The sequence below is a fragment of the Embiotoca jacksoni genome, unplaced genomic scaffold (assembly GCF_022577435.1).
Source record: "Embiotoca jacksoni isolate LCO1_2020_lvr unplaced genomic scaffold, fEmbJac1.0.p SCAF_12, whole genome shotgun sequence".
NCBI lineage: Eukaryota > Metazoa > Chordata > Actinopteri > Embiotocidae > Embiotoca > Embiotoca jacksoni.
In genome coordinates, this window is record NW_027185252.1 from 4227755 (window position 1) to 4254790 (window position 27036).

The 27036-nt window shown below is 40.8% G+C and overlaps 1 protein-coding gene across 1 annotated transcript; it reads left to right on the forward strand.

Moving 5' to 3' along the window:
* The first annotated feature begins 235 nt into the window (after positions 1–235).
* On the forward strand, positions 236–26792 carry pank1a (pantothenate kinase 1a). The gene is made up of 8 exons (XM_069144297.1): positions 236–670; positions 12405–12551; positions 12783–12988; positions 13483–13736; positions 16331–16507; positions 17662–17785; positions 20572–20697; positions 20915–26792. Exons 1-8 carry the CDS (start codon positions 376–378, stop codon positions 20972–20974), a joined length of 1389 nt encoding a protein of 462 aa, XP_069000398.1. The 5' UTR covers positions 236–375; the 3' UTR covers positions 20975–26792.
* The last annotated feature ends 244 nt before the right edge of the window (positions 26793–27036 follow it).

A 27036-nucleotide genomic window follows, 5' to 3' on the forward strand; every position in this document is an offset into this window, starting at 1 on the left:
ATCGGCTGCCGCTGCGCCTGCCAGGATCTCAATGTAGGGAAATGACCGCGAGTGACCTCAAAGGAAACACTGTGGTTTTTTTAGCGTCTGTTTGCATTTTTTTTAATTTTTTTTAAACGACATTAGAGGGGGGAGGGGGGGGGAAACAAAAAAAATGCACGCCGAAATTTAGCTTTAGGTTTACATCGGGACGTTTTAGCTGTTCGCACAGCTGTCACTCGCTCGCAGGAGGGGGGGGGGGGGAGGGAGGGGGGAGGAGGCTAATATTAGCCAGCTAAGCTAAAGTAGCCCGGTTACTCGCTTGGTATTTACTATTTATTTCCCGCAGATGCTAAGCTAAGCTAGGCTAGGCTAGGCTAGGCTACAGCTGCTGCCATGGATAAAGCCAAGTCGATGGTGGACAAGAAGGGAGCGTCGGGACCTTTTCACGTCAACAACGGCCAGAGCCAGAGGGGGTTTCACGGGCACGTCGTGGTGGCCGCTAACGGCGGCTGCTGCAGCGGCGGCGGTGCGTTCGGCTCGAGCCCCGGACCCAACGGCGGCGGCGGCGGCGGCGCGCTGGAAAGCATGCATCTCCTGCACCGCGGGGACGACGCGGAGTGCAACGGGTCCCCGGCCAAGAGGTGCAGGCTACGGAGGAGGACGGAGTCGCTGAGACGGAACAGACCACGTAAGTTAAAAAAAAAATAAATAATGTGAAGTTCTTTTCAGCTGCAGTCTTCACATGACATGGTGGTGGTGGTGGTGTTACACATACACCGGGTGATTGCAACTCCTGCAAGCCGGCGCTTGCACAACCACGAGCCGTGTTGCAACGAGAGACGCAACCCTCCGGCGTCTAAAGTCTCAATGTCACTGCGCTTTCATTTGCTTTATTTACTTTTTATCATGCGTGATTGATGCGTGTTTCAGATCATCACACTCTCACCTCTTTTTTTTTTTTTTTTTTTTTTAATTTATTTATTTATTTATTTTTCGATCAAATTTGCGGCTTTGGCTGATCTGTCCAACCCGGTCGTCAGGGAGACCCCCTTTTGTTTTTATGAAACCTCAGGTTGCATTTGGAGCTCTGTGATTGGTCAGTTACCGGTGGTGAAAAAGCTCCTGATAAGTGGGCTTGGCTTGCCTCACCCAATCAGCGCCCGACTCTTGTCTACAGGAGGACGGGTTGAATGGGCTGTAAACCCCGCCCCCTTATTTACTGAGTATTTCGGATGATGTGAGGATCATCTTAGGAAAGTTTGCTGTTTTAGCGCAGAATGTGTGAAAGTGTCGTTTTCTTCGCCGTGTGAGGTCTTTTTTTTTTTTTTTTTTTTACATCCAGGCCTTGTAAGCTTTTCTCCGACAAGTTTGTGTAATATCGTTGTTTTGTTGTTTTTTTCAATTTAATTGTCCTTTTATACGCACCTGTCAGCTGATATTTTGCTCCACCATGAAGCTTATAAGTGAAAAGAAACCTGGTAAGTGTGAGCTGGTTTGTGAATCTCATGTCTTAACTTGATGTCAGGCTCCTGACGGCTGTTATTTTCTGCGTTCATTATCCTCACAGATTATTGTTGCTGTCAGACAGCTTAATGAGTGTGTTGGACATTTGAAAGATGATCTATAAAAAAAAAAGGTGTGTTCTCTTAAATCTAGACATGCAGTTTAGTGTCACTCGGTTGATTGCTGGTGAGCTGATGGCAGGGAATTGCAGCTTGACAGTTTTTAAAGCTCCATCCCAGGTATGTTGTTGTTGTTGAGTGTGGATGTCATAGTCAAACTTGTTCCTACTCTGTGGAGATGTTTGCAGAGACAAGCTGCTGGTTTAAGAGCCTTGTTTCTTCGTCAGCCACATTCCTTACATCCATTGGTAATTGTGTTAGAGAGAGACTGAGAGGGACGGGAAAGAGTGAGGACATCGTTTTTTAGGTTTCTGCTTTGAAGGAAGTCTTTCTAACTCTCACTTGGGAGACGCCTCCTGTGAATATTACAGTCAGTTTTTAATGTCACACCATAAGATTGTAAAATTCACAAAAGTATATAGATTTTTTTTCTCCTCCAATGTAACTTCAATAGTTAGTAGTACTAAAGTAATATAAGTGTGTAATAAAAGGCTGTGCTATTTACATATCAATCAGTTGTTGCACATCACCTACTCTGTCAGAAGCACTTTATTGTTTCAAGGTGCAGTTCATCATTTATTATGTGGTATCAACTGGGAGGTTTTGTAACCAGTAATTGCATTTGTAAGGAGTCTCCCCTTTCAAATTATGTGTTTGTTTATAATTACCATATATGTTTTATACCTGTTATTCCAGTTAACCACAGGAATTACTTCACAAAAAAAAAACCACACAAAAAAACGTGATAAGTATGAAAGTGCTCTGTTCTTTATTTACAGATGCTCTTCTTCAAGCACCATAAAGTCCCATTTCTGTTCTTGTTTCTTCGATTGATGAATTCACAGATCTCAGCCTGTAACAGGGTGCATGCAGCCCACCACAAAACTGTTTCTGAATAAATTTAAATTCTGTCGTTTGAAGGGAAAATGCACTCATTGTTAACATAACCGCTACCTGTTTACATTCACTGGAAGATAACATTGCTGACAATTGTTTATTGTGTTGAAAAAATAAATATGTAGTACAGCAAGATAAAACAGAATCACTCCTGAAAAGTTGACAGATTAGATTCACCAGTGTGGGGTGGAAAAGTCAAATAAACCAGCCAGAAAACATGAACATCCTCATGATAAAAATTCATCGTATCAAATCTTTTCATATAATATAATGCGATCTGTCCATCTGTGATAATGGACGGACAAATTGTGGAGTGATGTTTCAATGAATCAGAATTGGACTTATTGCCAAGTAAGTTTTAACAAATGAATTTGTCTTGTAGTGGTGCAAAACATTTCAAAACAATGAAGACAGGTGGTACATAAATACAATTCTATGATAATGAAAAGGTGCAAAAAAATATGCACTGGTGCAAACGTTCACTGCATAAACAGTATGTGAAATGTGCAAGTGTAATAACACAGAGAATCCTAATAATTACGTGTTACTCTGTGCATGAGTGGTATAGAGTCTGAGTCAGTGGGGGGGGTCTAAAATCTAGTTGATGATGCCATCTGCAGTCGGGAAGATGCCGGTCCGGTGGCCTGAGGTTTTGGTCAACATGGACCTCAACCTCTTGCTGGAGGAGAGTGACTCTAAACGCCCTGAACAAGCAGATTATAGTATATTTATTCTTTGCTGTGATGCTGAGTAGCCAGAGAAATAGGGGCCTTACACCAAAATGAGCCCAGATTACGTAATTAAGGCAATGTCTCGTCAGTAAACTTTGAGATGTGTGCACATCGCTTCTATGCTTTATTGCAGTCATCCTTGGATGGGGGCCAGCCATCCTGATAAACCCAGATAACCCTCTAAGCTTTCCCCCACAGTGGCCTGACTCTGGAATGTATTCCCCTGGGGGATGTGATTTTTTTACTTTTGTCCTCAGATTTTTTTTTCCTGCTCTGTGCTTTGAGCTTGTTTGGGTTTGGGCCTGTCGTACTGCTCGTTTACACCAGAAGCAGCTTGGCAGACATTTTTGTTGGCCGTTTCCTGCAGTGGTGTAGATTGATTACAATTAATTTTTTTGTTTAATACTCTGTCACATTTTATAGGCAGTCTGTAATACTGTATCGTGTCAAGGTCAACCTCAAATATGTTTTACTTCAAAATTGTATGATTGTTATTGTGTGAACAGCACAGTGTTTCAACACAGCAGAAGCATACCAGTAATTATTTATTATAAGATCTGATTGTATATCATATGTAGAAGATGTGCACTAAATTAAATCCACACTGAATCATCTGTTGCTGAAGTAAAGTATATAAATTATAGTGTGACCATTTCTTGAACCCTTTGTACAACACCTTTGTTTGTTTGAAACTGGTTTGTGGACATGCTCTTTAAATCCTACTTTATCTTTTCATGGGTTCAGTCACTAAAGAAGAATTAAGTGGAGGAATCTTTCTCTTTCAGCCCACCAGCTTCGTACGCAGCGTTGCCAGTTGTTTTTTTGTGTGGTCTGAACAAGTGTTGCACACCACCGCTTGTGAGTCCATGTGTCAATGGGACACGTGGCTTTGAAGGAGCCGTGTTGCACCATCACATCTGCTGTGTGAGTGGGGTCACCTTAAAATGCAAACAGATTAACACAGCAGTGTTAGTAGGTTGTATTATTATCAGTATACAGTATTTGGAGCAGCTGCAGGGACCGAAACCAATTTGATTAAAGCAACCAGAGGCATTATTTAAGTGGAATTGTTCTGCACTATAGATGGAAATCAAGCTGTAGATATTACATCCCAGTGGCAGTTTCTTTTATACTTGGATGTTTGTATATGTTTTCATCTCCATTTTGACACCGAGTCCTGACAGGAGTTGAATCCACCGGCGTGGTGGATTCACCACGATACAGAGCTGTTGAGATTTGCGTGCACATCAGCCCTCCTGTGACCCGCTGTGACCCGCGCCTACCCGTAACCCCACCTGTGTAGGTCCGCGCTGATGTTTATGTGTCTCTTCAGGGCTTCATAATTCTATCATTTGGCCGCAGCCAGTCAAAACAGCAGTAATACGTTTTATTTGCAGGGCCAACAGAAGATTTTGGCTGTGCATTTTGTAGAAAAGCGAATGTGCTGAATAGTCAGGCCGATGCCCAGACTGGAATGTTTGGTCTCTGGTTTTTAGAAATATAAACTTGTAATGTGTGACTCAAGGGTTTTGACCCATTTACAGATACTATGGTGATATTACAGAGGAAAACAACAACAACAAAAAAAAAACATGGAATCTCCATAAGGAGAGATTTCATGGTGACATGTGGGGTGAGACTGCTTTTGATACAAGGGTGTTTTTTTGTTGGGCGGGGCTAAAGAGAGGGGTATGTTTGATTATCAGTGCTCCTAGGAAATTAAAATAAGGTCTGTGGTCCAATTAAGCTGCTGACAATCAGAAAAGCCATAAAATTCCAATTAGGGACATAATTGAAACTCTGGATGTTTCTGGATTTAAATCAAATGGTTTTAAAGTGAAGAACATTTAATTAAGTACCACGGCATGGCCAGTTTCCGGCTCGTTCGCATCAACCTTTACAGCCTGAGTATGTATCTTAACTAAAATAAGAAGTTCCAGCTTTGTCAAAAAGGTCTGCCGTGTTGCAGTAATAACTGAAGTTGATGTGACATCCGCTCCAAGAGGTAATCCCAATCAATTGATGTGATTACTATTTCTTTGATTATTTATTAAAACAGTAAAAAAAAAATGTCAGTAACAGATTCCTAATGCCCACTTCAAACTCTTAAAATTGCTTGTTTTGTCTAAAGACAAAGTCTCAAACAAGAAAATATTCAGTTTAAAGCTGAAACTGAGTCAGGTAATAGATTAATCAATTGCAAGAAAACTGATCATCAACTATTTTGTTAAAGCCTGGGAGGCTGTGGCTCAGACAGTAGAGTGGGTTGAACACTAATCGGAAGGTTGGTGGTTCGATCCCCAGCTCCTCCTGTCCACATGCCTAAGTGTCCTTGAGTAAGACACTGAACCCTTAGTTGCTCCCGATGGTGAACCATCGGTGTGTGAATGTGCTCCTGATGGTAGCACCTTGCATGGTGATCCGTCTCATTAGTGGGTGAATGGGAAAACTATGTTAAAGCGCTTTGAGACCGAAAGGCGATAAAGCGCTATAAAAGTACAGACCATTTGCCATTTAAAGAAAAAAAAGTCAGAAATTGCACAGCTCCAAATTTGGTGCTTTTCTTGATTAATGTCACATAAAAAAAAATTATCAATCATAATAATGATCGTAAAATAAAATCTAAACAAGGGAATACTTGACATTTGGGTGAGAGAATAGAGGAATCCAAAACAACAACAAACAAAAAAACTATTCAAGCAATGGAAATAACAATAAAAAGAAATAGATTAATGTTACAAAAGATAGTGTAAAACAGAACGATGACAAGAAGTATAAATATTACCGACATTGTACGTTAAGTTACAACGATGCACAGAGAAGGACAATGATGTTAAATCATTGTTAAGAAACTGGAGGACAAAACGACCTCTGATGTTACGCTTTATACATTATTATGTTTATTATTGTATCCACAATATACGCAGTATTCAGTTGCCCGCTGCTCTGTTTTCTGATTTTATCACAGACCTTGTCTTATCACACACGAGTGTTGCTCTGTTTAGGACACGCACACACACACACACACGCAAACACACACGCAAGCCATTCTGAGAAATCCAAAGCCAAAGGTCAGGCAAGTTTCATTAGAAATGGTTGCTTCTGATCATCCCTGAAGTCACGTAAAAGTCATGTGGGGAAGTTAAACAGTAGTTGAAAAGTCTATTTATGACACTTTCGAGATTCAGGTCAGACTGTACACTTACTTACTGTATCGCTGCGTCAGTAAGGGTCTGCCGTGCGAGGCAGGTCTATGTTAGACCAGACACCTTTCACCTACATGGACACAAATCCCTCCTCACGCCGACCTTTGGCTGCACACTATGTTCGCTATGATGTGTGCTCGTCACTCTGATTTTTAAATAGCAACTCTGGGTGAGTAGGCACCTGTGAGGAGAGTAGGACACGAGTGCAACATGGAAATTTGAAGAAAGTTTGACGGTGTTTAAATTCCTCGGTCAAGGGAAGGTTGACAAAAATAGCTGAAGAACTGCTTAATTACAGGCTCGAAGATGAGTGTATAAACTGAGCAGCAGTGAATGAACAAAAGAAAAAATGAAGGCTGGGAATAATCATGGGAGAAATGCAATAAATAAATGTCCAGTAGACAGCTGTTAGGATGGTTGTGATTAAGAACTCGGACTTACAAGTGGTTATCTTTTAATGGGACTCAGCTGCTCTGGTTGCATAATAAAGGCTGCTTTTATTATTTAAAATTCATGATTACAGTATTTAAACATTTACAGTTGTAACATGAGGCATCCCGCAAAGAAATAAATAATCCAAATTCTGGGCACAAATTGGCACAATATTAAAAGGACAATGACCTCACACAGCAGTCTAATGCTTTGCCCTACAGTTAATGGAGTTTACACTCCTCTCAAACTGCAAAGACTCATTAAAGGTGTAAACAGCTGATTGTTTTCATGATCAAAGTATCTGCTGTCTTATATCATATTTATTTACAGTGTGGGAGCCGTAATTTATTCAATGTATAGTAAAGTACACCATGTATTTTCCTCCCTCACTGAGATGTCTTTCTTGTTAGTGTTGGTTTCAATGCAAAGTTTTGTTTTTATGTCACCGGGATTAAATGTATTTAAGGACATTCCACTATTACAACATAAAATTCCAGGAAGGGGAACGGACAACTTTCAGTTTACACTCACATGCACATTATTAAAGGTCACAGCAAGGGCATTAAACACAAAATACTGTCTCCCAGAAACTTGAAATATCAGTGTAATATTTATTTGTTTATACACCCCAAGCAGCAAGATGATAAATTGAAGAAATACAGGTTGTTTTTATGAATTTAAATCCCGTCATGTGCTGGTTGTGAGTGTGTTTTTGGCCGAGGCGCTGGAGGAAAATGTGATTGTCACTTGAGGCAGATGCCGTCATGCACCTTGGCTGGCCTCTGCCATCTTACCTTTCATTATATCAGCGAAGGAAATTTATTTGTAGGCGTGTTTAAGGCAGAACTGTGTAATGCTGCTAAAATATCACAGCTCTTTCTCAGAGTTGGTGTTTGTTATAAAGCTTTATCTCCTGTGGCTTTGAAGGTAAAGCCACCAATTAAGAAGGCTGTTGTGGAAAATGTGTTTGCTGTGCTCATGTTCCTGCTTTCTAATAATACCTAGTGGCTGGTTAAAGTAATGAATCTGAGATTAATGTTTTCACAAGTTGAAGACCTAATTTAACTGAGTTGAAATAATAAGATACAAAACATACAACAAATGTCTTTTTTCAGTTATTAGTAATACAAACAACACAATTCTGTGTATTTGGCCCATACGAATTTTTCCATATGGACCTGTCGTTGTTTACATACCTTAGCGCTGGTCATTAGGTGAGAGGGGACGGTAGCTGAAGGTCAACCAAACAGTAAACTAGGTAATAAGTGACTCCTGCTGAAACATACAGCGACCAGTGGAGCAGCAGAGGTGGTGTCGCAGTCATACAGTTGGTTTTTACTTGAGTTTTGACTGAATGCAGCCCCATATAGTTGATGAACCCGGCAACCGGCCGGCAGGTTCGAAAGGCAGTAAATCACCAAAATTACACCATTTGTCTGTAAACTGTAAAAGTAGAAATCATTGTGAGGTGCACATGATTTCCAAACTAATCATGTGCACCGAACGCTTCTGTCAGGAAAAATCAAAAATCTAAATCACTTTATACTACAAAATAAACTGTTTGTATGATCCATGTTTTGTAATATAAAAAACTAAATTCCGCGTTCTCCGGCGCAACTAGGAAGCTTTGAAAGATCCGACTGAGATAAAGTTATTTGACAAAAAAAAGATCAAATTCACGTCCAAATTTTAGTTTTTTTCTTTCTGATTCATGACATTATACCTGGCATATACTCTACAAAAGATTTTTTTTAGTGGTTCTCGTAGCCATTGTGCTGTATGCATAGAGGTGTACTAGTGCAGTGAAAAATGAGCCCACAGTGAGTAACAACAGGAGCCCAAGAAACTGCTCGGGGTTCAGAGGGTTAATAAACAAGATGCCGACACGCATTCGGTTTTCTAAGTAACGACAAACAATGTCATCGAACACACAAACACCACTAGATCGATGGTTGTTAAAGTTCAGTTAAGCAGTTGTCACTCGTATATGCTCGTATGCCGTCACTGGGTATCTCAACCAACAGGCTTCTAATTGTTGTTACAAGAGGAAGCTAGGAAAAGCATGAAATACATGTATGCAAGTGCTTCCCCCCGTGACCTGGAATCCCAAGCTCAGTGGACTTTGTTTGGATAAGCCAGACGGAGTCACCCTGTACACTTCAGCAGTCTGTTGTGAAATAGTCACATCTCCTGATCGTCACGCTGTGTCCATGCTGAAGAGCACAGAGAGCACCAGGAAGTCAGGAATTATACAAGCCCCGCTGGCAGAGCCCACTGGCAGGGCCCACTGGCAGGGCCCACTGGCAGGGCCCACTGGCAGAGCCCACTGCTCTGGTATGCTGGTAGATCACAGAGTTACGTGTTAACTGGTGTCATGGAGACTCGGGCAAAAGAAAACTGGTATATCCAAAGTGTCGTTTACGTACTCGGCGCAGAAACAGTTAATTGATCATTTATCTCGCAGAATGCCAAACATTCCCTCGTTCAAGCTTCTTACTTTTCAGGAACTTTATGGGTTTTAGATTATCTTGATTTGGAACTGTGATGGTTTATTTGTGTTGATTATTATTATTATTATTACTCTTATTCTCTACCCAATTAATAAAAACAAAATGATTTAATTGATCGTGAAAATAGTCATCAGACTTTCATGCAGAAGTAACTGGTGGAGAAACGTAACGGTTTAACACTAAGCTCAGCCCATTTTGACCCCCATTTCCCTCCAGTTTTCAATGACAGTTATGTTTTCACTGTAATTTTTGTTGTTGTTGTTGTTTTTGTTTTTTGTTGCTTCTCTGTACTTCCTGCTTTCTCCTGCGAGTTCATTGGTCCAGTACTGTCTTTAAAGAAAACATGTCGATGTTCATACTGTAACTGAATACATTTTGTTAATTTCTATCATCAGATAGTATTTGTATAAAGCTGGATACAAAAAAAAATCTCTAGACTCACCGACATTCATAAAACATCGGTAAAAGCTGCAGTAGGCAGTAATATTTCTTCATAATTTTGGTGGAAATAAGTCATTTTGAAGGGCTTGTCTAAAATAATGTATCCATTGTTCCTTTGTCTTTCATGTTTTAAAAAGTCAAACAGTCAACAGTCAGTCAGCATGAGGTAATACATAACATGTCAATCACAGCAACTGTACAAACAAGAGTCATCTGGTCTTGTGTGTCTTCCTCTCTGCTCGGTTCACTGGCGCTCGCGTCCTTTTCACACTCAGTTTCACGATTGTTTCTCTCTGAGTCAGACATACTTTACCGAGTAGAACATATGTCAGCTTGCAAGTTTCAACAATTTGACAACTTTGACGTTCTTCTACTTAAAGGCCAGAAAAATGTGTGTTACGTGTGGCACGTCCTTTGGTGGGAGGGGCTTAGCGCAGTGACATGAGGCAGGTTTGTAATCTGTATGTTTAACTTGGCTCCTGCCGCTTTATGTTTGTTTATTAGTGAAAGTTTGCAGTGTCTTGGTGTTTCAGAGGGCTGGTACCTATTCTTTTGTTCAGTGCTGCAGCTCCCAACTGCACTTAAACACATGTTTAAGTGGACACATGTCAGGAGCACACACATGTGCACACACATGTGCTGAATCTTCCTCGTTGCTGGGAGGCCCTCTGTTGTTCGACCCCTCAGTAACCTGACTGTGATCACACCATCTTCCAAAGACATGGTTCACTTAAGTTTTCAACCAGAACTTTTGTATTTGTCGAACTGCCAATGGAAATAGAGGTGGATCTAAAAATAGTGATACAGTATGCACAAACAAAAGTGCAATTGGATTTGTCTTAACATTTTGCAACCATTTTGGAAACACTGATATTTTATCTCTGGGATGCAGTCGTTTTTTTTGTTGTTCCACAAATTTACCACTTCAATTTCAGACATTTGTAGACAAGGAAACTTCAGTATTACTCTACGTCATCACATTTTTCAATATTTTAAGTAAAACAAAATAACGCCTTGTTCACTGTGACTCTTATAAACGGGCTATTTATTTAGTTTTTATTCTAGAAGCTTTTGAATTGTTTAAATCCAACCAGTTTCATTTGATTTTGTTATTATAGGGCTGCTACTAACAGTTTTTTCCTTTATAAATTAATCTGCAGATTATATTCTTCATTAATTGTTTACCAATTGTACTGTAATCTTCCTTTTGTTACATTTTTTGTTTTTATAAAATTGGTATTGATAAAAGTGATGTTTTAGGAACCATTATCACCATTTTTCAATCATACCCAACCCTTTCTATTAAGCAGTGCAGTAGAAATATCCTGCAGTACCAGTTCTCCTCCATCCACACCAGTAAATCTTACTTTAATTGAATTAAATTGATTGAGACGGGAAGACGGGAAGAGGAGCGGCGAGAGAATGAAAATGAAAAGAAAGGATTCGGTGAAGGAAACGGGAAACTGAGGGAGGAGGGATGGAGAACATGTACAGAAAGGGGGGGAGGGATGACTGCAGTTGGTGTTGACAGAGGAGGGAGATGGAGGAAGAAAGATGGATGGTGTGTATAAGGCTGCGATAGAGGCTGAGAGATGAGAGGAGAAGCTAAGTGAAAGAGAAAATAGGAAGCTGAGGAGTGTGTGAGATACAGAGCGAAGGGGAGATGATGGAGGGGGGGTATCTGTTTCCATGGTAACCTCAGCTCTTGCCGAGCTATGGCGTGGTGTTTTTTTTTTTTTTCTCTCTTTTTTTTTTTCCAGCCAGTTGTGCTGGAAGATTTCATTTTTTGTGTGCTGAACTCAATGTTCTACCAAACTAACTATCCAGACCTTCCTCCAGCCGTCTCTGCTGCATTCATGCCGCTTCGGTCTTAACAGGGTTATTTTCCATTTTCATTTCATCTGGCAATTAATTTCCCCCCATTAACAGTTTTTTTTTTTTTTTTTTACTTAAAATATCAGAATATTGTGAAAAATGGTCAATATGATGACCCAGATTTGTCAGGCTAGTAGTCCAAACCCCAAATATATTCAATTATCTTTTTTATATGACAAACACAAGTGTGTGGGGAAAAAAAGTGCTTTTCTCAGTTTTAAATCTTTGTAAACGGGAAGTGGTTTGGTTTTGGAAATCATAGCGACTGATGCTCCATAATTATGATCGACATTTTGTTTCTGTTTCTGATATTTTGTACACCAAACTATAAATTCATTGATCTAGAAAATACCAAATTAACCCATGTAGCCAAATATCTTAAAAAGCTATAGAGGCTGGTGTTACATTAGCAGCCTGTGTCAAAAAAGGAAATTGAGGGGTTTTTTTTTGGCAGCAAGAAGTTACGTTAAACCTCATTCATATTATGTTCTTTTGGCCCAGTGGTAAATTTGATGTCTTCAACCTCAGTTACATTACAATACACTGCTTATCACACTTGTTATAGTTTTGTTCTTTAATTTCATTTCTGCTCCATGGATTGACAGTCACATTTAAAAAAAAAAAAATTAAATTTGTTAATTTGATGTGTAATATGTCTGGTTTTGTAAAAATATAGAGGTTAATTCCTGTTTTTTTTTTCTTCTCCAGCCTTCCCCTGGTTTGGTATGGACATCGGTGGGACGTTGGTGAAGCTGGTGTACTTTGAGCCGGTCGATATCACTGCAGAGGAAGAACAGGAAGAAGTGGAAAACCTCAAGTCCATCCGCCGCTACCTCACCTCAAACGTGGCCTATGGTACGACTGTTGGCGCACTAATGCACACATTCGGATACAGTTGCATTCGTTAACTCGTGTGTATCTCTGACAGGGGAAGTCATGTCAAGGACGAGAAGATACCAGGAAAGATTTTACAGTGTGTCACTCATGTGTTGCATTGAGTGGATAAGGAGTTTTGTTAGTTTTTTAGGTCATTAAAGTGATCAGATGAACTTAAACCACAGCACAAGTCGTTCGTCCCGCTCTCAGGTAAAACAGGTGTCCGTGACGTCCACCTGGAGCTGAGGAACCTGACCATGTTCGGCAGGACGGGGAACTTGCACTTCATCCGCTTCCCAACGCAGGCCATGCCCCGTTTCATCCAGATGGGACGCGACAAGAACTTCTCCAGCCTGCACACGACGCTCTGCGCCACCGGGGGCGGAGCCTACAAGTTCGAAAACGACTTCAGGACGGTGAGAAAATGTTCACGTTATAAAATGGCAACACGAGAAACTTTGTCTCTCTGAACTTCTGGTTACTCAGAGTTGTGAAGATTGGTCAATTAATCAATCAGCTGACTAGGCCATCTCTGTTACATTTACAGCACGTCTCACCAGTTATAATCTAATTTGAGCAAACGTGTCTGTTTGACTGGATATGTTCGAAGTTGATTTTAGACTATTCGAACATTTCTTTATATTTCTGGTGATTCATAAATCCTTTGGAAGTGATTGTATTCGTAATCTGACTGTCGAGCTGAATTCATTGACCGTTTGTGCAGAGTGGGATCAATGAACCCAAAAGTCTTAAGTGCTTTCAAAACATTTTCATAAACTTGACAAATCAATACTTCCAAGAAATTTTCAATTTTTTTTTTTTTTTTCACTTTAAATTATCTAGATTAGTTAAAAATCCATTTGTGAGCGTTGAGAAGCTAAAACAGCGCCGTCTCCATTTTGCGCTGCAGATGGCCGACCTGGAGCTGCTGAAGCTGGACGAGCTGGACTGCCTGATTCGCGGGCTGCTCTTCGTCGACCGGGTGACCTTCAACGGGCACCCGGAGTGCTACTACTTCCAGAACCCGTCGGACACCCAGAGCTGCGTGAAGAAGCAGTGCACCCTGGACAACCCCTTCCCCATGCTGCTGGTCAACATCGGCTCCGGGGTCTCCATACTGGCCGTGTACTCGGAGAACAACTACAAGCGGGTGACCGGGACCAGGTGAGGAGGATTGGAACACACACACACACACACACCTGACATTCAGCAGCAGAGTCACAGGAACATTAGTTTTGGTGGAGGTGATTGTTGAGGTGAAGTCGTATGGACAAGGCAGGGCTGGGCTTTATCAAGGTACACCAGATATCGGATGAGGCGATGCCATTTACATCGGCGTAGTCTGATGTTGTGTAACATAACCTGTTTCTTCTGTAAAACTTTGCCAGTGATTTTCATCTCTCTTCTGTCACTCGCTCTCCGTGCAACCCTGCAGAGTTAGTTGGTGGTGAATTGTTCCTGCCGACAGTCATGCAGCCACCCTGGCTCGCCAGTCGCTGGGAGCAGATAAAGGCGCCAAGCTGACCCGGCTCACACCGGCTACAGGAGGCTCGCTAACTATAGGAACTAGCAATTGGGTTTTCATAGTGTGGAGTTCTGCTTCCACCACAGCAGATAAACTGCCTTCATTACATTACATTGTCACTAAAGGAGCAGAGGAAAAAAACACAAGAGACACAGAGGTATTTATTTTATATCATTTTATATTTATATGTTTTACAGCTGTATGTTTTCAAGCAGGGGAGGAAACCCTGTCTTTTTAACTGACAAATAAACATTTAGCGTTCTGTGGAAAATACCAAGATATACATCATCAAAGCTGAGTGTATATTAATTAAAATTCATGTTTAGGCAATCAGCTTAAAAATACGGAGATTTTTGGTTGAGAAAAATCAAAGAGTGAATGTAAAGAGAGAAATCATGAAGAGTGTGATTAATGGATTCCTTCACCGATACATCACGTTCTCTAAGTCTGCACTGGTTTTTGGAAGCAAAGTTTCCAAATGCAGCCAAAACTGTTTTTTTTAAGACAGCCTGCGTCAGCATGAAAAGTTAAATCAGAGCAGTTTGAAAATGTCAAAATATCCAAAGATTCATGATCAATGTGTTGCTTCCACTGGCACGTAAAAGGCAGGAGATGTTGTGCAGAAAGTGAACACTTAAGGTAAATTAGTAGGCGGGGGTCCATGTAATTTATTAACAAAAATATTAATCTAATAGAGGAAAAAAATCAGGAATAGGACGTTTAACCTCAATGTTGCCACCGGCGCTTTTACTTTTTAACCCAGTGACTTTCCTTTTATCCTCTCGGTTCACCTATCAGGAAGCTGCCACCTGCACAGGTTACAACAGGCTGAGTTACACAGTTACAAGCACTCAACAGAAACCACTGACAATGTCAAGCATGACCTACTGTGACTGCACCTTTAATTCTTCACTTATTAAGCAGCACAAAAAAATACATTCAGTGGCGCCTTTTAACAAAACTAGACTTTCTACACAAGCCTGCCTTCTGCTGGTTGTAAAACCTGAAATAAATTTCCACAAAATCGTTTGAGAAAAGCAGGGTAGCAGAATTTACACATATTTTGTAGAACGTCTTCAGTTTAGCCTAAAGGGAGCTCAAAACTCCAAAACAGCGCAAGGATTAGAGTTGCTTGTTGCGCTAAAGTCCACCTTCAGCCTTAAAGGGTTGAGTTTTGAACTTGAATGAATATGTGCAAAAGGTGAAGGTGATTAAATACTTTTAATAACTTCAGCAGATCTGGCCGATATGTCTGACCCGGTGCTTTGAATTCCAGCACTATCTACTATCACCTGCTGTGGCTTAGTGCTCGTGTAATAGTGATGTCAATGTGATTAAATAATGAGCAGTAACAAAGAGGGAGAAAATAAAGTCCTTCTTGACACAATGGGAGCATATTGATGGGTGGAAAAAGGATTATCTTATCCGTGAGATCTTAGCTCACCAGTTTGTGTTCATTGGCTGTCATCGTACACCGCTGGTCTTTTGTTACTTCCTTGTTCTGTGACCAGTTTTCGACTATTGGAGTGAGGACATTTCAGGCACTCTTTTGCTTTATTGAACCGCTTAAAAAAAAAGGGATTTTTGGGGTTAAGACACTGATTAAGGAAGGTATGTGTGTAAAGCTTCTATTTCAATCTGTCGCAGTGCTCCAGGAAGAGGAAAACGGGAGCAAATTAAACTTTGTTGTGGGTGTGAGTAGTGCGGTCAGGTCAAGGTGCAGAGCCTCTGTTATATTAACACCGTAAAAAACAGCCGTCCCATTATCCTGGCTCAGGTGTTCCTCCCTCGTCCATCCCACCACCCAGATGTGTATTTTCTTTTGTACCTGCATCACATTTGACAGTTTTAAACCAGCAGGTGTGACGTTTCTGCTGTTTATATAGCTGATGATCATTAATTGAAGGTTGCCCTGAGGTTGGAGGTCAGATCTGCTTCGTCCGAACCAACTTCCTGTGACTCTTTAGAGCCGAGGTCAAAACTAGAAGGGAATTTATTGTAGGAAATAAATATCTTCCCTACCACTTTTTTTTTTTTTTTTGTCTCTCTCCTTGCCTTTTTATTCCCTTCTTCTTTAACTTCTTCATACGTCTCGTCAACTCCTCACTTTCAACTCTTCATCCCTTTTCCTCTTCCTTCTTTAAATCTCCCTTCTTCCTCTGTTATTGTCTCCCTCATACTCTGATCACTCTGTTTTTAACCCTCCGCCCCCTTCTTACTCTTTTACTCTCAGTCTGGGCGGTGGTACATTCCTGGGCCTTTGCTGTCTGCTGACGGGGTGCGAGACGTTCGAGGAGGCGTTGGAAATGGCCAGCAAGGGCGACTCTACAAACGTGGACAAACTGGTGAAAGACATCTACGGAGGAGACTACGAGCGCTTCGGTCTGCAGGGCTCCGCCGTCGCATCCAGGTGAGCGTGGCGGCGAGACGCTCGATCCTCTCGGCGCTCAACGTGTCAGTGACCACGAATAAAAAGACTGTGATTAAACCTGAAAACGTCCAGGCTTGGTCACAAAACGATGTGTAACTCAGGTGCTGATGTTGATCACAGCAGGAGCAGCGCGGAACTTTTTAATCACCCCTCTTCTTCTTGCAAAGACAAAAACATCCTGTCAATATTCGTATTGATTAGATCAGCGTCTTTCTAACTGTGTCTCTTTCTAACATTAAAGGCCTCTTCAGTCACACGGGAGATGTTATGGGACTTTACTTTTGTGGGTGCTGCACCGCTGGACTGACCTGTAACTGTCCAGAAGCGAATAATGTATTTGTCATAATCAGTAAGGAGTGATGTATACTGCAGGAAAAAAAAAGAAAAAACAGTTTAATATTTGGCCTTATCTGGCTACTCATAGTTGAATAATAAATGGAGATTTGAGTACAGCTGTAGAATAAATCTTAAACAAATCCCCTCATTAAAAGCTGGACAACCTAAATTGATCTCATTTCAAACAAAATATACGGCTGATTAAGTCATTTCATGCAAATTATCAAACTAATAATGTAAAGTGGATGAAATAGGCTTGGAACTTGCTGAATCAGCTTAAAGATGTGATGCATGTGTTCACATTCATTTGTAAATTACTCACAGAGAGAACGTGAATGATCCGAAATAAATTGACGGTTCATTACAAAATACACACACACACACACACACACACACGCACACACAGGCTCACTGGCACTTGCTAATCTAGGTTTAGCATGTATCTAGTAAACCTGCAGATCTGTGGGTTCAAAGGTTCAATCCATAAAGCAAAGGAAAAACAGATTTTATTACAGGGATCGGATGATATCTAGCTGTTTTTTGTTATGGTGTTGCCTTGTGTCATATATTGAAACAAAACACACACACACACACAATAATAAACAACGCTGGTTTTCTGTTGTCGCTGAAGATGATTGTCACATTTACAGAGGTTTATTTATTTAACATGTTAAGAGTTCGTCAGAAGTGAATAGTACCCGAGAGGAAAAGTGTGTCTGTCTGTGTTTATATGGGAAATAACTTGATGATTTATTTTTATTTTTACAACGTTGTGTTTCGCGTGTTTTGTTTCACAGTTTTGGTCACATGATGAGCAAAGAGAAGCGAGACAGCATCAGCAAGGAAGACCTGGCCAGAGCCACGCTGGTCTCCATCACCAATAACATAGGATCCATAGCACGCATGTGTGCTGTCAATGAGGTATATACACACACACACACACACATACACAGTATAGATTCTGTAATACAAACACGAGTGATTATCGCTGTTCTTGCCACTAACATGAACTATTACCATCCACTGGTGTTGAAATACTTCGAAACACACACACTGACCTGGGTTTAGCTAGTCAGCATGTCAGTAATCCACACACTCACCTGACGCCAAGCTTTTCTCGCCACTCAGGATGACTTAACAACACAGAAAGAAACAAATGCTTGTTAATGCCACCAAAACACACTCGTGATTTATATCATTTTTGCTCTCTATCGCGATTTCATTCAGTTCATGTTCAAGCTCATCTTTGAGTTAAAATTGAGTTTTAAAGGAGCAGTGTGTAGGTTTTAGTGGCTTCTCACGGTAAGGTTTCACATTGCAAACGACTGAACCCCTTCTCCCCCCCTTTCCATTCAAACGTGAAGGAGAATCTACGGTGGCCTTCAGGTAACGTAAAAATGAAAAGGTCCTTTTTAGCGACAGTATTTAGTTTGTCCCTTCTGGGCTAGTGTATAAAGAGTCCGGTATAAAGAGTCCGGCGAAACATGGCGCCCTCCGTGAAAGAGGACTCGCTCCCTATGTAGATGTGAATCGCTGATTCTAAAGTAACAAAAACACAACGATTCTTAGTGTCAGATTATTATACACTAATGAAAACATAACTGAATATCATATTTTGCTTCTGCCAATAGATCCTCCTAAATCCTACGCACTGGACCTTTTAAATAATAACTGTAGGCTGGCTGCCATATAACACAACAGAACAAACAACCAAAACAGTTCAATGGTTTGAAATAGCTTAATGGAAAGTTAAATAGAAAAAGGAGAAACTGCTGAAGCTGGATGTGAACGTGTGTGAGGAGCAGCAACAGCAGCAGCAGAGCCCCCCCCCCCCCCTCTGAAGAAAGGAAGGATCAATCTGGAATCTTTCTGAGTGCTGTGAGCTTCTTTACAGTGTTGCCTTGTGGCATGGCGATCAAGCAGCATTGTACAGGGCTATCACTGCATGCAGAGCGGCAGCGGGGACACGCACTCAGGCCCGTCAACCCCAGGTTTAATATAGATTTATCTGTATGGAATTAACCACAAGGTCCCGTTTTGATTGAAGAAAATGTTTCCTTTAGTAGTTTTAGGATTAAAATGTAGACAATCAAATTCAGAAAGCTAAACGCGTTCAAGGTAGCTCACTATAATATTTAGCCTTCAAACAGATTTGTTTTCAAAGGACATCACTGACCTATAAACAAACAAAAATACATGCGCAAAACTATTGTTGGACAGGAAGGAACCGCCATCATACCAGAGGTGGATGACCTGATAGTTAGGTTACATAAATCCCATATTTGTTTATGATTTTGGCATATTAGCGCACTGCTTGAGCCAAGCCTTTACAACCCACAAACATCTTGTTCTGTACAGTGAAAATAAAATATTGCACAATGCAGTTTACAGCATGAAGATAACCTCGTCACTGTTTCACCTGCGTCAGGTCAAACAAACATCTTCTAAAACAGCAGAAAAACTGCACACACTCTCGTCACTGAGGTTTATCTATCTGAAACTTCCAACAACATTGTGGCTGTTTGCAGGATTTTACAAGTATTTCCTCCACACGCACAGACCGTACTTTCTTTATCACTGTTTTTACTACAGCACAGCGGATGTCAAACAGGAAGTAAAATATAAGCATTTAATCTGTGACTGTAAATCTCCTGCTGTCCCTTAAACCCTGTTTCCATTTGGCTGAATCAATCCGGACATATGTGACCACCTCCGAGTGCGCCCTGAACGCATCAGAACTCGGTACTTCCCGAGTGTGTTTCCACCTGCACTTTTGCCGGCCACTTCTGGTCCGATCACGGCCAGGTTGCGTATGTCCGGATCGAAATAGCCGAATGGAAACAGCCTCACGGACTTTCTCTTTTCAAAGTATTTCACAAGTCCAGATGTTCTCTCCTCCACACCATCTTCATTTACATGACTTGCTGCATAATGTCAGGTGATTTCAAGAATATTTGCCATATATTTAAGCAAATTATGTCGTAATAAGACACACAAATCAAAAGGTTGCAGCAGAATTTAGGACTGTCAGGCTTTGTTGCAATTCTGAAAGCTTTTCAGGTTTTGGGTCGTATTTATTCAACATGTGGATGTTAGCGGATGTGACGGAGCTGCTGAGGTTACCAGAGTTTAGTGAAGGAGCCTTTTCCATAGTGGTGAGAGAGATTCACTGCTAACATGTTTATCAGCTCTGCAGCACCACCACGTGGTTTGGAAGAGGTTGTTCGTATTGTTCTCCATTTCTGATCTGTGTCCATCTTTGTCTTTCTAAGGCCTGTTTATATTGTGACGGATGAAATTGTTTTTATTTGTTAATGTGATTAAGAATTAAGAACAGATTTAAAACTGCCCTCACAAGTTTAAATAAGAAACTGAAGTTCACATTGTCATAGAAAGAGTATAGAGCACCAACATTTGGTGCAAACACTGAAGTCTGAATTAAATCCGAAACAATATTTAGCCTTATATATGTTTTTTTTTCTTATTTATGATTTCGACCCATTTTATGACTTCATTACAGTCAATTAGCAGAGAAATCAGATGACATAATAGAGAAATGGGGGATGACAGGCAGTTCATAATCGGCCACCAGCTTTTCATGTATTCATATTTTCCTTCATATTTTTAAATAAGGATTTATCCTGTTGTTGTTGTTGTTGTTTCATTGATTTTTTTTTTTTTTTTTTCTACGTCTTTATTCTCATCAGAAAATCGAGCGTGTGGTGTTTGTTGGGAACTTCCTTCGCATCAACACGGTGTCCACAAAGCTGCTAGCCTACGCCATGGACTTCTGGTCCAAAGGACAACTAAGAGCCCTCTTCCTGGAACACGAGGTGAGCACTGAGACCAACAAACTGTACATTTTAAAGTCAGGTCAGGTCACACTCGAAAACATGATTTAATTCCATTTACCCAAGTCAGACTGAAATATTCTTCCTTCAGAAACGCGCAGCACTGTTTGACTCCGTCATAAACAACAACCGAACTTTCCTTAATGCCATGAAGTGTGTGTGTGGAAAGTGTGTTTATGTGCGTGTCTTTCTCCTCCAGGGTTATTTCGGAGCTGTGGGTGCGCTGATGGAGCTGCTCAAGACAACAGAGGACCCGTGAAGGAAAATTCTGTCTCGACATCATCATCATCATCATCATCATCATCTCCCAAGAAGACGATGTCACCCGCCCCCCCCTCCCCCCGAACGCCGTGATGTCACCAACTCTCAATGCTGTGACGTCGACAACTTGTGACGCTGCTGAAAGGCCCCATTGACACGAGGCCGCTAAAGGAACACTAAGAGAGACGTAGAAACTGGGAAAAGCCATTTTAATAATTTAACACTTGTAAATAATGATAACCTCTAACATCCATCTCCTACATTTCCCAGAGTCCCCCTATCATAGAGGTTTTAATATTGTAATCTTTTAATTTATAGTCTCCTGTAATCAGGTCTGTTGATTCCTGTAATCAGCCCTGCGTCAGGAAGCACAGAGACACAAAGTATTTTTGTGTTGTTTTTTTTTTTTTGTTACTGTGTGTTTTTGTGAATAGCTACTGTAGCATTACGTCCTCGGGGGACAGTAGTGCGCCGGGCGACTGTTTGTGCACAGAAAAGGAAGTTACTTTTGAAGAAGTGATTCAAGGACAACTCCTTTTCTGCGACCACAGAAACACCATCGGAGGGTCGGGAGGCGGATCGCGGTCACTTGTTGTGTTGCACAAAAAGTCCCCGTCCCTGCTGCTACGGTCCTCTGAGGAGTGCACTGAAGCCAAATCCTGTTGAGATTCATATTACGCCTGCTTCCTTCAGCTCAGATGGGAAGCAGAAAAAAACAACAACAGTCTTTCTTTTTTTTTTTCTTTTTTTTCTGCACATGGCCTTTGCTTCTTGTTTGTCTCTCCTCTGCCTGTGTAAACAACACCAACGCCACCATCTTGCCACGCACGCACGCCCGACCTGTTGAGTTCAGTGCTAGATGACGGGACCAAGACTTTGTCTTCCAACAGACTAGATTGTTGATTTCTGTTGACCGAGTCTGGCTCAGCGCCTCCTGTTTGTGTTGTGTGAAATACTTTACTATCTGATCTTTCCTTTTCCTGTCTGTCAGTGTCTGGCTCGAGGACACTTCAGCAGGATTTCAGCCTGTTTCCTCGAACTCTGGCTTCTCTGCCACCCTGCTGCCTTGTTTGGATCTTTCAGTCCGATTTAATGGGCTGCTCTTTGTGAATCAGATGCAGAAGAACGGTATCACCTTTTGGGGAGACAAAGTGGACCAAGATGCTTTTTGCCCAGAGTCTGCCCCCCTGTCCCTCCCCCCACCCCGTTTGCAGCAGAATTCATTCACCTACTGTGTTGTCTTTTTTCCTTGTGCTGGTGGTTGTTCTGTAATTTGGGTTCAATCCTCTCCCTCTCACCACTTAGTGCTCGTGAAAAACAAAAATCCTATACTCGTAAAAAATATATATTGTCCAACATTGCCCTGCTACAGAGTACTTTTCACACGCTCTGCTTCATTTCAACAAGCCAGATAAACATAAATTGAGCTTCAGTTTAATGGTAATTGGAAGAATTGGTTAGAATTAACCACATTTATGTAAACTGCGGCGTGGCACTAACTAGACTTTACAGCAGCATTGAACAGGGAAGTAGCCTCGAGAGTCAGAGAATTCTTGTGTGCGATCTGAGTCCATATCCACACAAAACACATGCACACTACAAGAGATTTTAAAATGGATGTTTTTCCCCAAGTTTGTGAAAATGGATCAGCCGGTGTTGATCTCTGTGGAAGCCATGGCCTTTTTAAAGGTATTTAAACCTGATCTGCAACCAAACGGAGGAGCTAAAACTGTAACTTACGTGCATCATCCCAGAGGGGATATCGGTTTGTATCCTGTTATTCACAGCCATGACAGCTGTAAAGAGGTTCATCATGCGTGAATTATTGAATTAGATTTGAGCGATTTCTGAGAAAAATGGACCACAAGTGTATATCTTCCATTATTGTCATGGTAATGCCCCCCCGTCCCCTCCTTCCCCTCCCTCTCCCAGACTGGACCTTTACAGCCTTTCATCTCTCTTTATTGTCAAAGCAGCCGAACTATAAAGCAGGACAGCGCCGTCTCTACTGTCCACTGCTCTGTATGTATCGTACCACTGTCTACATGCCTTTACTCTCCTGCAGAGGAACTGTGCTCGTCCCCCTTGTTTGGAATGACCTATTTTTCCACCCCTTTGTGTTTGAATACCTCCAAATCATCACTAACAAAACCTTCGGGTCTGTTTCTTCACATTTTCATTCACAGTACCTTCATACTTAACCCATAGGTACGAGAGTTAAGTCCTAATCGGCTAGATTCGTGTTAGCTTTACAAGTATTCTGAAGGTCTTATTGACAAAGTTGCTGTTGTCTCCGCTTCTCCGTGTAACACGCACATGGACAACACTTTGACCCCGACTAATGACATGTCTGCTGCTAAGCTGTTCTTTTTTTTTTATTTGCAAAAAGACACATAGGGTACTTGGGTTATAGGCCACTTACTTCTTATTCATTTAAACAAGTTGTTTTTTACCCACAGACACTCACAATACACAATCACTTACAATATTTTTTTGTGTGAAATTGAACGTACGTCAATGTTTGCCACTTAGAGATTGAACAGGATCAAAATAGATCATTTTTAACAAACTCATCAGGTTATCAGTCATGTCTTGGTGAACCCTCACGCACACTAAAATTTAGTGTTAATTTTTCTGGCTTCGTTAACTACCTATTGGCTGAAATAATCCAAATGATTTGATTTATGCAAGTGTTACCATTAAGACTGTGGTGAAATCCTATTCAAGTCGTAGTATTTTGAAGAGAGGTTTTGCAATCATTTCCTCTGAAAGCATCAGTGTGTCTTTGCTGGTTTTCAGCTGTGATGACACTTCAAACTGTGACACAAACTCTGTTTTCTGGCGGGTTTTTTTTTTTAATTTTTTTTTTTTATCTGCCTTGTTTCCAACTCATGTTTGGATGATGATAGTGACCTCAACCCGTCAGGTGCCACTCGGCTTTTAAATCAGGCTGGTGTCGGTCATCACGTGCCACCCCTTCTTTTAATCTGAAAAAAAAACCCCATCAGTTGCCTTTCCGTGTGTTACGCCATGTTTGTGCCCTTCAGTTTCCTGCATTATTTCAGTTCATTACCTTCTAAACTTCACTTCTGTGTGTTGTTTTTTTTTTCTATGTTGTGCATGCAGATACATTTTTCTGTTTGGGTTTTTATGCTTGCTTCCTGTGTTTTTTTTTTTTTTTTTTTTTTTTTTTTTTTTTTTTTTTTTTTTTTTTCTTTCTGTAACAGAAGTTTCAGTGCAGTTAATACACAACAGTCTGAATATCAAAGTGTGCAGCACTCACTACTCAACTGCTGGTCCCAAGTGTGTCTTAGTACAAAAACAACTTTACTGCAGTGGCTTTGGTAGTAAAATTTTAAGATGTTTGGAGAGCCACAAAGTTCTTTAGATATCACAGGTCATTAACAATTATAATTCAGATTTGACCAATCTTTTTCTTTTCTTTTGTTTGTTTGGGAACATTTTTAAAAGCTGTGTCCTTTTATTATGCTCTTTTTTTGTGGCCAGTAATAATGTGAGTTAATCTGTTTGTCCTGCGTGATTTGAAAATACTGTCGTACTGTTTTTTGTTTTGTTTTGGGTTGGCACATTAGAACCAGTGTGATTGTTCCCACAAATGTAAATCCCTGCACCCGTGTGCTTGTCAGGCTGTGGATATCTTTTCCAAACGTATTGCAAATTGCAGGAGTAATGAGTCTCCCTACAAGTTCTACAACATTTTATCTCAAAACAGGTGAACGCATGTATTTATGGACACCAGTGGTTGTATCTTCCTACAGTCTGGCTGAGGCCTGGTGTCAGTGGTATCTTTTACTGGAAGCTTTTGAAGACCATACGAGGTCTCTGCAGGATAAAGATGATATGGTGTAATTTTACCTGTGTACCCGTGTCCCCTGTGACAGGAAAGTTGCGAGTCATAACATAATTTTCATACTATACTAATCGAAAACTATTCCAAGCCAGTGTTTCAAACTGTCATGGGAATATCAAGAGTAAAAAAATGTAGTATTTTTTGGACCTAACTGTTGGATGAGCGTACTGCTGCAGCTTCAGTGTTTTAGTCTCCAACTATCAAAATAATAACACTTGTTTTCAGCAACAACACTCATGAAAGCTTTCAAAGCAACATCACATTCTTGCTCTGCAGCTGATATGTCTGTGAAGTATTTTCTGTTACTTCAACATAGATGCAATGAGACGAAAGAATTTAACTTGAAAGCTTTCTGTCATCATTGTTCAACAGTGTGAGTCGGCTTTGATGGCGGTCCGAGTGGTGAATTTAGAGTTTTGCTGTTTGAACATCATTAACATTTTTTGTTCGGGGTTCATTTCCCACTGGGGACCGTATTCGGATCAGTATGTATTTCTCGGTACTGTAAGGAGCTTCGTCCGAAAGCGTCCACCGAACGGCAAATGTTATGTCATCAATAGTGAAATCTAACCAACGAGCTATGCAGTAACTCATCCATCGATCTCTGTCAAACTCACCTCTTCCCTAAACCTACCAGAGTTGATTTGACTTGTTTCTAAATGCTTTTAAAAAGAATATGCAACCCTGTTAGTCCCCCCCCCCCCTCCCCCCCATCCCAGAAATCCTGTTTGAATCTTGACGGAGAGAGTTTCTCCTGAATTTTCTGTCCTGCTGATTTAGTTGTTAACACTATTGAAGGTGGATGCTCGTACCAGGATGTTTTCGACCACATTATGCACCGAAAGATGTGTGACAAGAATGTTTTTTGCAGTGGGATCTGTGACTTCATCACGCTAAACATTTATTTTTGTAAATAACTGTTCAGGCAGATGCTCATCTCATCCACTGCATCTTGACCCAGGCTCTGTGACAGGAAATGTTTAGCAGTGTTTATCTGCTTCATGTTGTATACAAGCCACTGTGACATCATGCTCTGAGGTTCGTAATCCGGTCCAACATCCTGCTGCGTGAACACATCCAGCTTTTAAATTGTCTTCTGGAATGCTTTGTCTGGCAGGACAGACCTTTTCACCTTTGTGTATTTGATTGTACAGAGATTTTGTAAATAGTAATAATAATATGAATAATAATATGATATATTCAACACCAGCAATCTGTCTGTTGATGAAGTGGTTTCAACTGTTCAGGGCCAGGTTTCCCAAGCTTGATTCGGCACCTGACATACAATCCCAACGCGGACAGAAGACGCACCGAGACGAACCCCGTTTCTCTGCGACTTTTTACAAGAGCTGTGATAAACAGTATTAGCATACTTTTAGGAGTCTGTTTTAACCTACTTGTGGTATATAATTGAAATCTTCCTCATTACGACTAGATACAATTTTAGATATTCGTCTGTGATTGTCGAAACCTTCTGGTATTCATTGTATTTCCATGTGGTAAAGTCACCAATCGGATGTAATTATTTTACATTTATTACAACTATATTATCATTCTCCCAACTCCATTCAGGCCCATTTGATGAAAAAAAATAAATATCTGAATGGTGTTTGAGAGCTGTAGTTGTTGACTCAGACCTTTCCTTCTTGTTGTTTGGATGCTCTTAGTGACCATGGTCGTGGTGCCTGTTTTCTGTCTGCTGGATTTCAGTGCCAGTTGTTCACCTCGGGTCCTTCGGGAAGTTTTGGGAAGCCTCGTGCTGGTTGTTAGCATCAGTTATGCTGCTGCTTATAACTCCGGTTTGAAAAAAGAAAGGGTTTAAAAGGAACAAAAAAAAATAAAAAATAAAATAAAAAGGCTTCCTGCCTTGTGCAATGTGTATGTACTGAAGTGAAGAGATTTTTGTTTTTTTTCTAAAAAGGAATTAAACTAAAACTGGATGAGATGTTGGTTCTGGATGTGTTTTTTTTTTTTTAACCTGCAGGTGGAAGGAAAGAAAGAACAGGAAGGACAAGCAGACAGAATTAAGAAGAAAAGGATGAACTATTGAGGAAACAAACAGAAAACAGACAAAATTCACAATAGCAAAGATAGTCGTCTCCTTAAAACGACTCAATATACAGTCACGTAAGTACTGTTTTACTGTTATAGTTCGTTGAGGTGAAGAAAATGTATCATTTCACAAACTT

Coding starts and splice junctions, on each gene's coding strand:
- pank1a (XM_069144297.1), top strand. CDS start 376: ATGGATAAAGCCAAGTCGATGGTGGACAAGAAGGGAGCGTCGGGACCT. Junction 671..12,404: donor GCTGAGACGGAACAGACCAC/GTAAGTTAAAAA, acceptor TTTCTTCTCCAG/CCTTCCCCTGGTTTGGTATG. Junction 13,737..16,330: donor AAGCGGGTGACCGGGACCAG/GTGAGGAGGATT, acceptor TTTTACTCTCAG/TCTGGGCGGTGGTACATTCC.